This window comes from Mytilus trossulus, chromosome 2 (genome assembly GCF_036588685.1).
Source record: "Mytilus trossulus isolate FHL-02 chromosome 2, PNRI_Mtr1.1.1.hap1, whole genome shotgun sequence".
In the NCBI taxonomy this organism is placed as follows: domain Eukaryota; kingdom Metazoa; phylum Mollusca; class Bivalvia; order Mytilida; family Mytilidae; genus Mytilus; species Mytilus trossulus.
The window spans coordinates 103,151,850-103,165,421 of record NC_086374.1 but is presented as its reverse complement, the minus strand read 5'-3'; the positions used below and the strand labels follow the sequence as shown (position 1 = coordinate 103,165,421).

The 13,572-nt window shown below is 31.9% G+C and overlaps 1 protein-coding gene across 1 annotated transcript; it reads left to right on the top strand.

Annotated features, from left to right (window-relative positions):
* The first annotated feature begins 1,099 nt into the window (after window positions 1-1,099).
* LOC134705603 (galactose-specific lectin nattectin-like) lies at window positions 1,100-9,493 on the top strand. Its single transcript, XM_063564324.1, has 4 exons — window positions 1,100-1,196; window positions 2,135-2,229; window positions 8,233-8,323; window positions 8,937-9,493. Exons 1-4 carry the CDS (start codon window positions 1,154-1,156, stop codon window positions 9,152-9,154), a joined length of 447 nt encoding a protein of 148 aa, XP_063420394.1. The 5' UTR covers window positions 1,100-1,153; the 3' UTR covers window positions 9,155-9,493.
* Window positions 9,494-13,572: the final 4,079 nt, after the last annotated feature.

The following is a 13,572-nucleotide window of genomic DNA, read 5'->3' as shown; positions in this document are numbered from 1 at the left end:
TTAAGCACGTTCTTTACTCCCTGTGCATTTGGAAACAGACTATCAAACTAGGTAAACTATGTAACCTTGTCTTATCAATTGATATCTGCAATCATTACAATATTCGTTCTAACTGGAAAGATATTGAACAGGAAATATTGTTAAGAGGTCTTAAATTAGATTTGTTTGGATGACATTTGATCAATTAATACTTTATCTTATTTTTGTAGTGGTGCAACCTATAATCATGAAATTGTCAATCTTCTAAGCTGTCTATCATTGACATAGATACTTGGTGTCAGGACATTTGCTTTTGCCCTCCCCCTTTTTTTCACATCTGTTATTTTATCGTTTTCAATTAATTTCAATTATTTTCGCATGTTTATGTATCATTAGATAATAACTATACTACAAACAGCTGGCATTTGTTATTTATTATCAATTTCAAGTTTAATATCCACAGCAGTCACTGATATATTATATAGACTAAGAGATCTAGAGGTCATTAGTATACTTAGTGCATTACTAGTGGTTAAAAAGTTACTAATATCTTCCCAAAATATATATAAAATTCTTCAATGCTTTCCACAAAATTTTTGATCACAGACATGTATGACATAATCCCATCAAACTTTAAATTAATAAATTAAAAAAATGTGAATGGATAAATACTTCAGTAAATGATGCAGTGGCAAACATATATTACTTGACACAGATCAAAGATGTCACAATAAATAAAGTATTGCTAAAATATTATAATTGGTGTTGTATTCAACATTATTATGGAGGTTAACAGTATACCAAATTGTTTTCACTTAAACTTCAGACCTCATAAACAATATTTTTAAATGAGGACCCTTCTGAAATGTTACTTTCTTTTGCTTCGTCGGTTATTGAACAACTACAATGTAGCAATGTCAGATCCACGACTTTTGAAATGACCGAAAAGTGAATGCGCGTCCCTTCCAATAAATTTCTTATAAATATTTGTTTTCTACAACCTCTATACAACTAAGCCAACCAGATTTATTCTGTGCCTAATCTTTTTCAGTTCTATTTTAGTATAAATCAAAATACCAGTATAATCAGGAAGACCCATAGATTATGTAATATTGTAATCAATAGCCAAAATCTTTGGAATTTGAGGTAGTAAAGAGACATATCGTACTTTGACATGAAACCTGTATTTGTAACTCTATTTTTGGTTATGACTGTGGGTATGTATATTACAAACATTAGACCGTTGGTTTTCCCGTTTGAATGGTTTTACACTAGAAATTTTGGGGCCCGTTATAGCTTGTTGTTCGGTGTAAGCCAAGGCTCAGTGTTGAAGGCCCTACTTTAACCTATAATGGTTTACTTTTTAAATTGTTATTTGGATGGAGAGTTGTCTCATTGGCACTCACACCACATCTTCCTATATCTATTAAAAATTTTGTATGTCTCGCATGCAACGAAATTCGCAGAATGCGAAACACGTGTATTACAATCCGGCGACGGCGTTTACTATTTGTATAAAGTTTCATATTTCAGAAGCTAAAAAAATTTAAAAAAAATGGATGCTTAATTCAATGTATGCAGATAAATTATGCTACCAAGTTTACTTCTGCCAAATGTCCATTGTTTTTATCTCATTTTCATGGTTCAGAAAAAAAAAACTGTTCTTAGGAAAAGTAAAATACTCTCTTATTATGAGAAATGGAAATTTATAACTGGTATATGGGCTCATTGCAAGGTCTACATGTCTGTTAGGTAGGGTTCACTTGACCACAATAACTATTCTATGGTTCAGTGATCAAGGTTAAAGGTAAGTGGTCAAGTCCGTACACATCAGATACTACAAGTAGTAGGTCAATTATAATTGGTTTATGAAATGGTTGTAAGGTGTACTTGTCCGACTTGCGGGTTTCATCCGATCTTGACCTCAATTTCATTGTTCATTGGGCAATGTTTAGATTTTGTGGTTTTGTCAATTTCCTCGGTAATTTAAGCAACAACGTATATGATTTTAACGAAAGAAAACTCTTAATCATAGTATGTGGATATTTGACATATATAACGACTTGCACATTCGTATTGTCTTCGTCGCATTTTTAACCCTAGTGACCCTTCCTTTTTTTTTTTTTTTTTATTGACATTAGTTGTTTGTTTTCAGATTCCGTACACAGTACATGTCCATTCGGCTGGATAAGATATGATTCTTCTTGTTATTTGTTCCACAGATCACCGGCGACATGGATAGACTCTTCTGTGAGTTTCTTTCTTTTTTGAAAACGTCAACGAGTTTCTTTTAATTGAGGTTTCGTGGGTTTCTTTCCGTGGAGCGTTTTTGGTGTTTCCTTTTATCTATTTTCAGTGATTGTCTTTTTAAAATAAAGCATCGGACAGTTTCTTTTTATTTATCTTTCGTATCTTCCGTGATTCCTTATTTACATAAAAGTATATATTTTTTATTCTGCCATTTCTTGAAAACTCGTGTAGATTCAAGACATGTTTAAATTGTAAAAAACTAATAAAAGAATTGAAACAGATAATTATTTCTTTGAGGGCTTCGTTTCAATATTAAATTAATTTAATACTTTGTCGCGAAAAGTATAAAATCAAATGATAATATTAAAAAAATGATGCACTTAATATCATTTAATATTGTCCTTTTATAATAATCGCCGATTGTCACCCTTTTTTGAATTTCAGAGTTCTGATTGTACCACATGAACAGTTGAGATTGTCCCATTTGAAAAATGTTGATGGTCCCACATTGTTTTATGAAATCAGATGTTCTTAAATGAACGACATATTATAACTGTTGTTTGTTGCTAAATAAACAAGAACTATATGTAGTTGTACATTTAGAATTAATTTGATTAAACATACGTTTTTGTAACCATGAGATCAATGCACTTTTTATTTAAAAAATACACTATTTCTGATTTATGAAATATATATCTACAATGATACATTATTTATTAAACAAATGTGAAACAGTACTTTTAATTGCATTTTCTTCTATAAAGAACTAATGCTTGCAATTTGAAAAAAGAAGATATAAACTCATTCGCATTCTACAAGAGATGTTTCCACTAGTCTTTGCAGTTTTATAAGGAGGTCAGAGGACATTAATATAAAAGAGGTGCGAAAGATACCGTAGGGACATTTAAATACATAGATTGCAAATAAACGGACACCTTCATGAGTAGAAAAGAAAAAGACAAACAGACACATTATAGTACACAAGACACAACACAAAAACATAAGGACTACATTCTGTGTACTATTGGAGACTGCTAACACACAACTGTTATATATCAGTATGTATGGTCAGATTATGTTTCTGTTTGTGAGAGAGAGTTGTTCCCCTTTTGTCAGTATTTTGTAATTATGTTTGTGACGTCATCTTTGTCTGATTAAAATGTAGAAATGGAAGCTGATGTGTTTTTGTGTTTCCATATGTAATCGCCTCCATCCATGCTACCAGAGCTATTCCCCTAGTCTGTAATATGGTGGAGTGACCTAAACGATCGTGAATAATGATTTATACATATTTTGGATTATATTTTTCATTGGATTTTGGATATTTTTACTTTTAAAGTTGAACGACTGTTCCTGATGGATCTGCCATGCCGCCATGATGCTGAACACTTTTCGTTGTTTTTAAAAATTTATACCTGAACTTTTATTATTCGACCAACATTTAAATTGATTTTTTGGAAAGAAGAACAGACCATGTCTCGTCTTGTATACGTACTGTCTTTGTGAAGTGTGATGAATGTCAACTATAAACCTAAAGCACGTGAGATTTATCTCATAGCATTAATTATGATCATGCATTTTATTTCTGTAACATTCGTTTGGATCCTGTTTATACATTTGTTATATGCTAATTTCATTTGACATTATTCAATTTGTATCGGTGATAACTGTATCGCCATGCATACTCGAGTTCCGATTTCATCACATGGAAGAGCGATTTTAAATAACATTCGTTGACCCAGATTAACCCGTTGAACTACACGTGTGCCTGATGTGTATTGCGTAATGTTGACTGTATTGCTGTTGTGTTTCATTCAGCCGTAACCTATATTAACTGTTATATTTACCGTATTTTGGTGATAACTGTATCGCCATAGTTTTGAAGAGTTCCAAGAAGACATATTTTAAAGAAACCCTGAAGATTTTTTTTCCGTACGAGAACATTTTATTTTTAACTATGTTGATTTTATGAATCCAGATACTTTTCATGTTAATTTCGAACTACGTTATTTGTTTACTTCGAATTTAAGCTAAATTGTGAAAGTGTTTATCATTTAGCGGTGTGATATTTATCATAAATAAAACCTTATTAAATTTAAGAGTTTAAGGTCTCTGATGATATTATCAAATGTGTATTCAGCTTTTTATAATGATATCAGCTTGTCTAGTAGGAAATGCCATTAATGTATGTGTATCACTATAATTGTTTGTGTGAGAGTAATGCGTGCATAAGGTCATCCGAGGGAGGAGTCCGAGATGCCAGACTTTCGGTTTTGCAGCGTTGATACGTTTGTCTTAAAATGGTTACTAGAGTGTGAGAGATTAACTTTATTCATGTAAACTTTTAATTTTGAAATGATTATTTATTGTATTTTTTTAACACATAAACATATTGACTATTGTAAAAATTTAGTAAATTTTTGTTTTGGGGGCGGGATGTTATATATCAGTATGTATGGTCAGATTATGTTTCTGTTTGTGAGAGAGAGTTGTTCCCCTTTTGTCAGTATTTTGTAATTATGTTTGTGACGTCATCTTTGTCTGATTAAAATGTAGAAATGGAAGCTGATGTGTTTTTGTGTGTCCATATGTAATCGCCTCCATCCATGCTACCAGAGCTATTCCCCTAGTCTGTAATACAACGTCAAAATCACCTCAACCCAACAACTTCTTTTTATTGAAAACGAATCTGCTGTCTAGAATTCTTGCAGATCAGCCTTTCCAATAGTTACTATTCAATATTGTTTTTCCAATTTTCCCAGTGTCTTTGCAATACAGTGCAGTCATTACGACTCGTTACCAACTACAAAGAATACCAGACTTCCATCAAAAATAAGAAGTTGTGGTATGATTGCAAATGAGACAACTCTCCACAAGATACAACATGACACATACATGTAGATCATCATACAGCCTTCAACCTTGAGCAAAGCCTATACCACATAGTCAGCTTTAAAAGGCCCCGACCAGAAAAATGTAAAACAATTACAACGATAAAAACTAACGACGTAAATATATACAAAACAATGGACGAAAAACAAAAATGTTAAACAGATACAAACGACAAACACTGAATTACAGGCTCTTGACTTGGTACAGGTACATACGGAATGTAACGGGATTAAGCTTATCTAAAGGCACCAACTATCCCACTAACCTTGGACAGCTGAGTGTTGTTACAATACAACATAAGAACGAACTTTAAAAATCAGTCGACCAGGCTTATGTCATCAGATAGGTACAAACAGAAATACATATAACAAAACGCATCCCCACAACATAGACATGAAGTAAAGATCTGAGAAATCTATACTCGCAGTTATTAACAGTTAGTTTAAAGCCAATAAAAACTTATTAAAAAATCATGCATCTAAGACTTTTACAATTATTATGATTTCATATCATAATCTATGTTTGATTATGTGATACGGAAATATTATCATTTGTTGATCGTCCAATTTTTATTTAAAACATTAAATACTAGTACACATGTATCACGGAACTCAGAATTTCTTTGAAACCTTGGTAGGGAGCCTTGAATCCAACAGTATATTGTCTATATACTTAGTCAGTCGGAAAGCCGGTTGAAATAGAACAAAAGAATCGATGCTCTTTGTAAGAGAAGGCGATAAATGCTTACTGTAATGTTTACGATAGTGACACACATCTTAAAAGTTAAAAGAAACAAACAAAATTACGAAATGTTTTATTTCAAAAACACCATGTGCATATTAAGTTTATCTAGTACAATATTAAGCAGAACAATAAGATATCAAGTCGTCGACATGGGTATCTTTCATGTGGGATGTAGAAAATGCATAACCTCCGATTTTTTTGATTTTTTTTTTACCACGGACGGAAAAAATATCAATCTATTATTTCAGTAATTTTCGTGTCTGCCCTTCCATTATGTGACTCAAGAAAAAATTCCAAAAAATGGGTGACAATTGTATCGAAAAGAGATAATCGAGTGCACCTTTTTAGGTTAGAGAGTGTTTGAGTTGAATATTTTGTCTTGATATCGTACAAAGCAAGAATATTTCATACATCGTCTCGCTTAAGATTCTATCATTTTTATATATCAAAGCTGCAGGTTGACTTTATAACATAAACACAAATTACAGTACTAAAAGATAAAATTTGTGGGTCAAGTGAAATACCAATCTAATGAATCATAAAGACAGAGTAGGTGTGTTCGAATAGCTATTTTTTTTAACAGTCTTTCAAGTTGGATGATGAAAATGCATATCTTCGAAAAGTTATATTTTTTTGTGTGTGATTACTGGGGTTTCTTGTTTTCAACCACTAAAAAAATCTAGTCTGCCCCTTCACGAAATATTTAATTAGATTTTTTTTAGATGTTTATGAATTTGCGAAAATCCCAACGGACAACCGATCAGACAATAGTTTTCGGTCGAACCACTGCAGACAAGATCATTAACTGATGCTCATTAGCTAGTAGAAGCATTTGTCTTCTAAAATACAACTGATATTTAAGGATCGTAATTGTGGTATGTGGATAAATTTATCGGTTTTCAAGAGCAAATTTGGCAGCGCGTCATCCCTACAATGGCTTCCATCTTTACGATTGTGAAAATAAACTGGCGTAATGAGGAGTTGATTTTGACGAAGTAGAATCCTGACTGTAGTGAAATGCTAATACTTATATTTTATGTCCTTTAGAATTATTGTCTTTATGTTTAGTGAAATGCTCATACTTGTATATTATGTCCTTCAGAATTATTGTCTTTATGTTTAGTGAAATTCTCATACTTGTATTTTATGTCCTTTAGAATTATTGTCTTTATGTTTAGTGAAATTCTCATACTTGTATTTTATGTCCTTTAGAATTATTGTCTTTATGTTTAGTGAAATGCTCATACTTGTATATTATGTCCTTTAGAATTATTGTCTTTATGTTTAGTGAAATTCTCATACTTGTATTTTATGTCCTTTAGAATTATTGTCTTTATGTTTAGTGAAATTCTCATACTTGTATATTATGTCCTTTAGAATTATTGTCTTTATGTTTAGTGAAATTCTCATACTTGTATATTATGTCCTTTATAATTATTGTCTTTATGTTTAGTGAAATTCTCATACTTGTATATTATGTCCTTTAGAATTATTGTCTTTATGTTTAGTGAAATTCTCATACTTGTATTTTATGTCCTTTAGAATTATTGTCTTTATGTTAAGTGAAATTCTCATACTTGTATTTTATGTCCTTTAGAATTATTGTCTTTATGTTTAGTGAAATTCTCATACTTGTATTTTATGTCCTTTAGAATTATTGTCTTTATGTTTAGTGAAATTCTCATACTTGTATATTATGTCCTTTAGAATTATTGTCTTTATGTTTAGTGAAATTCTCATACTTGTATATTATGTCCTTTAGAATTATTGTCTTTATGTTTAGTGAAATTCTCATACTTGTATTTTATGTCCTTTAGAATTATTGTCTTTATGTTTAGTGAAATTCTCATACTTGTATTTTATGTCCTTTAGAATTATTGTCTTTATGTTTAGTGAAATGCTCATACTTGTATATTATGTCCTTTAGAATTATTGTCTTTATGTTTAGTGAAATTCTCATACTTGTATTTTATGTCCTTTAGAATTATTGTCTTTATGTTTAGTGAAATTCTCATACTTGTATATTATGTCCTTTAGAATTATTGTCTTTATGTTTAGTGAAATTCTCATACTTGTATTTTATGTCCTTTAGAATTATTGTCTTTATGTTTAGTGAAATTCTCATACTTGTATATTATGTCCTTTAGAATTATTGTCTTTATGTTTAGTGAAATGCTCATACTTGTATATTATGTCCTTTAGAATTATTGTCTTTATGTTTAGTGAAATTCTCATACTTGTATTTTATGTCCTTTAGAATTATTGTCTTTATGTTTAGTGAAATTCTCATACTTGTATTTTATGTCCTTTAGAATTATTGTCTTTATGTTTAGTGAAATGCTCATACTTGTATTTTATGTCTTTTAGAATTATTGTCGATCCCGTGGAGCCCACCTGGCTACTGTCCAATCTGACTCGGAAAAGGACTTCATTAATGGTATGATTCAGAATATGCCCGGTAAGTTGATAATCCTGTACAATTACATTTTAATGCGTTGTTTTGATTGGTTAACATCAATCTCGAGTTACTCTGATTTCAAAATGAATTGTAACATTGTAAATGTATAATAGGAATGTCAACAAGTACTCGAGTCACATGAGCGTTCGGTAATACCGCGAGTATCGAATACCAAAATGATACTCGACTAATCCATTTCCGTTAAGACTGGCGTTGTATCCTTAAAGAAAATATATTTACATTTAGAGCACCTCCCGGGAAGTTAAATATTTCGAATGTCCACATTAAATTGTCTTTTAAAATTCCCTCAAACAGAGATAGTCACCTTTCCAGAGCTTATTCATATGATCACATATAGCTATTCGTGTCTAAGCCATTTTGAAACTTTCTGCCAGTTCCAGCTCCGATGTGCATACAACTATACACTGGAAAATAATTCTGGAACGGAAGCGACAACTTTACAGAGTTTGAGACATTCCACCACCTCTGTACCGTCAACGAAAATATTGAGAAATCGACTCGTCCAATAAAAAGTTCATAATAATATATATTTGATTTTTATAGCATATTTAATGAAAATGTAATTCAATACAAAAAAACATCCATTGAATAGGAGTGTACTGGTTAGATGGAGTAGATGATGCAGCTGAGGGTATATGGGAGTGGGCTTCTACAGGCCAAAAGATTTCCATCAACCTGTGGTATCCTGGTGAACCTAACAGGAGTTCACCACTAGAAGATTGTATGGATACATCAACATATTATAATGGATTGTGGAACGACGAAGAATGTAACTTTGACCATTACAGTATATGCGAAAAACCACACTAGTAGATGGACTTCTACACTAATTATTATTTGTAAAGTAAATTATATTTGAGTTCTTCTGTCTTGATTATATGTAATGTGATGTTCATTATTTGTTCTGAAACCGACTCTGTGGTCTTGGCGAAGAGTGATCGCCTCCGAGTGTAAGAGGTCGTGAATACGATCATCTGTCCTGTCAAACAGATTGACTTAGAAGATGTTTCGCCGCTTAGCACTCGACAGTTGAAGGCAAAGTTGGACTTAGCTGGTATTTGCTACATGACTTATACCTTATTGTCTTGCTTTTGTTTTGACCGACAAAACATTTCTCTTGTACATTAAGCTTGCATTAATATTTCTTCTCAATTGGTAAAGCTTACTTCAGGATCACGTAATTAATTAAACACTTGGACAATATATCTATATTATAGTCTCATTTCGTAGATTCAACGACTGAACTACAAACAATGATATAAACATTTGTCTTGATAATTTTTTTTATATGTGCATATTTACCTTAATCGGGAATTCTAATGCTATCTTTATGTAACAACATTTTTTATTGGCTAGAAGTTGCCGTCAAATCCACAGTTGACCAGGCGTAACTAAGGAGAGACCCACCATTTTGAATTGATGAATCAACAAATGTTCGATTACTTCTATATAATCGAAAATAAAACAACCCCTACCTCGAAATCGCCGTTTCAATGTAATTTTATCCGAATTTGAAGCGTACAGGTAACGTTAGAACCTCCAGTTTGTAAGTTTTCATTTGTATGACGTCACGTTTAGCCATGACGTCTTTGTGCCAAAATCTTTCATAAAGTTTCGCGGATTTTTTTTTTATTTGATAAATTTAGACATTTTTTCAAGTTTTATCGTATTTTTTCTTTTTGTAATGCATTAGAATCGGAATAACAGTACTGTAGTTGAAGAGTTGCCACCGTCAATTTTGATTTGACGGTCGCAAATCTCCGTTTTACTGTCTCCGCTACGCGTCGCCAGTAAAACTGCATTTGCGACCGTCAAATCTACAATTGACGGTGGCAACTCTTCAACTACAGTACTGTTATTCCTTAAATAGCATTGTTTTGGAAATATGAAATTAGATACTCGATATTTGTCCCTGGATTACCTTTCACCAAGAAGTATTTCTGTGTGATGTAAATAGAACTTTTTGAGTATAAAGAGGCACATTTCGTTTTATATATGTTTTGTACATGTACTTAAGTTGACCTTATAAGTTTTTATTGCTAGGTGACTAGTGCCTAATATGGTGTTTTAGTAACCAAATTGAAGCATGATTTCACTTGTGTATTAAGAATCAATTTCCGATTGGTGTCCTTCGTGAAGAATATCTTTTAGAAACACAAATCAGAAATGAAAGCTAACATTATTTTAACGTTGTTTTGAACAAATCAATAAACCACGCCTGTGTTTTTAAAAGTTTAGAAAAGTTATTTTGAACAAATTAATCAACCAAAATTCACAAAAAATGTTATAACAATTCTATTTACAAATATTGACATAGCTAAAGCAGTAGCCTCGGGAAAGTTCCTTCTGTTTACTTTAAAGAATCTCAACGATCTATCAAACATCTTTAAAATCTGCTGAACAAAAGAAGTAATCGAAACACAGAAAGAAGAGAAAATGAACGGAAATCTTAGTAAGTTCGATTTTACTTTTTTACTTTTTGTTATGATATTTATAACTTTCGGACCCATAGAGATAGAACAATAATAGCTATAAAACTGATATATATTTCCTCTAACAACGTTATTGAGGATTTTGCATATTCAGTGATTAAAATTTACAAGCTAGAGGTAAGAAAAAAAATGTTGTATAAATCATACAAACCATTCACACTTAAGGGCATACGATACAGTTTTGATTCTGTATTTACAAGTTCATGAAAATTTGCATATATGCTATTTTTTACCTGATTAAATCAAATATGTAATAAAAATATACCTCCATGTGCTACTTTTTGAGTAAAATGAGGTTGAAATTTTGTATATTTGCTCAAAATTCAGATTTGTGTCCGTAATTTCTTTTTCGAAAGAAAGACATAACTTTTTTGTTATAAAAGATAAACACAAATTGTTTTTTTGTTAATTAATCGGTAATTTCTGTATTTTATAATATCATTAAAAAATATGCAATTTTTTATTCAGAAATAACTCACATTCATCAAATGTTCATGAATTGAGGAAAAAACGTCATTTTTTACTGCATGTTTATCAAAATTATAAAAAAACCTCTATTTACAGTTTTATAAAATTTGGGTCACATAATCTCCCTGCAAAATGAAACAAAATGCCGTTTTGTAAAATAGGGGTCCATGAACTCGTTTTCAAATTAAATCAGTTTGAACGATAAAAATCAGTCGAAAAATGCATCTTTCCCCGATAAGTCACAGTTTGACGTCGCGAAAATAACATTTTACGTTAGCAACGTCATTACCTACCCTGTAACTATATCGTATGCCCTTAAGTAAGAAATTAACTAAAATTCTGATTTTGAGCACATCCTTCTGTGAATTAAGTATATCTTTCATCAATAATATTAATAGGCGTTTGAATAATAAGTATTTTGGATTATGATTTACTTTTTTGTAAATGCAATTCATCTTTAAATACTGAAATAAGTTTCATTCACTTTTAAAAAGAAATATAGAAGCATTAAAAAAAGCAATAAAGTGGTTGCATACAAATGTGTTACATGTACTTTCATTTATTTACTACAGAAATGTCATGTGGAGGTTCTTTAACGGGATTGCTTGGTTCTAACACTCCAAAACAATACTGTCAAGAACACAAGGGAGAAGAAGTCAAACGGTATTGTAAGCAATGCAGCCAATTTGTCTGTCTCGAGTGTATCCTTGAGGATCACAAAGGACATACAATACAGAAAATAAGTGAACTCGCAGCCCTCAAGAAGAATGCTATAGTAGATTTAGTAAACCATGTGAAAAATAACCACATTATAGAACTAAGAAGCCGGATACAGAGCAGCAAGGAATCCAAAAAAGTTACCAAACAATCGATAACTGAATGTTCAAAACGTGTTAGTAGACGAGCGGCAGCTCTACGGATGCAGGTTGAAATAATAAAAAATAAAAGTATACATGAATTGAAAGAATCTCAAAAATATGAAGTAGAAAGAAAACAAGAAATGGAAAAGTATCTATCGAAAGAATTACATGGCTTAAATTCATTGATCAGGTCGATAGAGAAATCAATTACAACTAATAATGATCAAGAAATGATACATCTTGGTATCTCTCTAGAAAATGCAATTCAAAATCTACAGCAAGCACCACCATCCTATATAGAAGCAATGGAGTTCTCCGAATCTGAACTATCACGGAATAGATTAGAGGAGTTATTCGGGCAATGTAAAAATAGAGATATATTTGTCGAAGTCCAAGCTGAAAACGAAAAGATTACACGTGTCAATGTTGAAAAAAGTATCACCACATTATCTACCTACAAGCTGCATGATACACCTGTAAATTGTATCGGTTTAAGGAAAGATGGTACACATTGGATTGGTCATGCAAGTACAAAACAGGTTGATCTCAGTCGAGAGGGAGAAATAAAGAAAACTGTACAAGTAGACTCGGTTGTTCTAGACATGGGTATTTCTAAAGAAAACGATATTATCGTTGTGTTAAAGAAACGGCATCGATTGTTACGAGTGAAATTAAACGGACAAAAGTTAGATTTCATTGACTGCAAACCTCTTTATCCAAACGGGATCCACGTGACTATTGATGGGTTCATATATGTATCGGTAATAGATAACGATTCCACTGAAATGGCAGATGATAATAATAGATATGTTATCAAGTATTCAAGTACTGGAACTGGACTACAACGATTTGCAAAGGAAAACAAGGGAAATAATTTCTTTACGTTACCAAGGAAGCTCGTGGTAACGCCTTCAAATGACGTCTGCGTTATTGATTCTACGTCATTATTTACTGGCAGAATTGTCACAATCACCAACGACGGCGACTTGAAGTATATTTACTGTGGAAGAGAGGATTTAGATTTGAGAAATTTTAATCCGACTGCAATCAAATGTGATAGCCACAACCGAGTCATTGTATCAGATTTCGATAATTGTTTATTGCACTTATTAAATTCAAACGGAGAGCTTATTTGCCTGCTGAATAATAGGGAACCGGAAGGCATATATGGACCATGTGCACTGGGAATCGACCGATACGATTGCATATGGGTTGGCGGATTTGATGGCGTTATCATGAAAATAGCAGCATTAGATAGACCAAAGACACCCGCAGTAATAAAAGAGAAAACTGAATTACCTGTAAAAGAAAATGATGGACAGATAGTAGACCATCGACAAAACATTACTGCAACTAAAACAGAAAAGGAAGAGGTTTCAAATACCAAAAAGGATACAAGCAAAATCAA

Bases quoted from the DNA above. Each gene is read 5' to 3' on its own strand.
- LOC134705603 (XM_063564324.1), top strand. From the start codon at position 1,154: ATGAAACCTGTATTTGTAACTCTATTTTTGGTTATGACTGTGG. The intron at 2,230-8,232 runs GTGAGTTTCTTT...TATGTCTTTTAG, and splicing joins CGACATGGATAGACTCTTCT to AATTATTGTCGATCCCGTGG. The intron at 8,324-8,936 runs GTAAGTTGATAA...TCCATTGAATAG, and splicing joins TATGATTCAGAATATGCCCG to GAGTGTACTGGTTAGATGGA.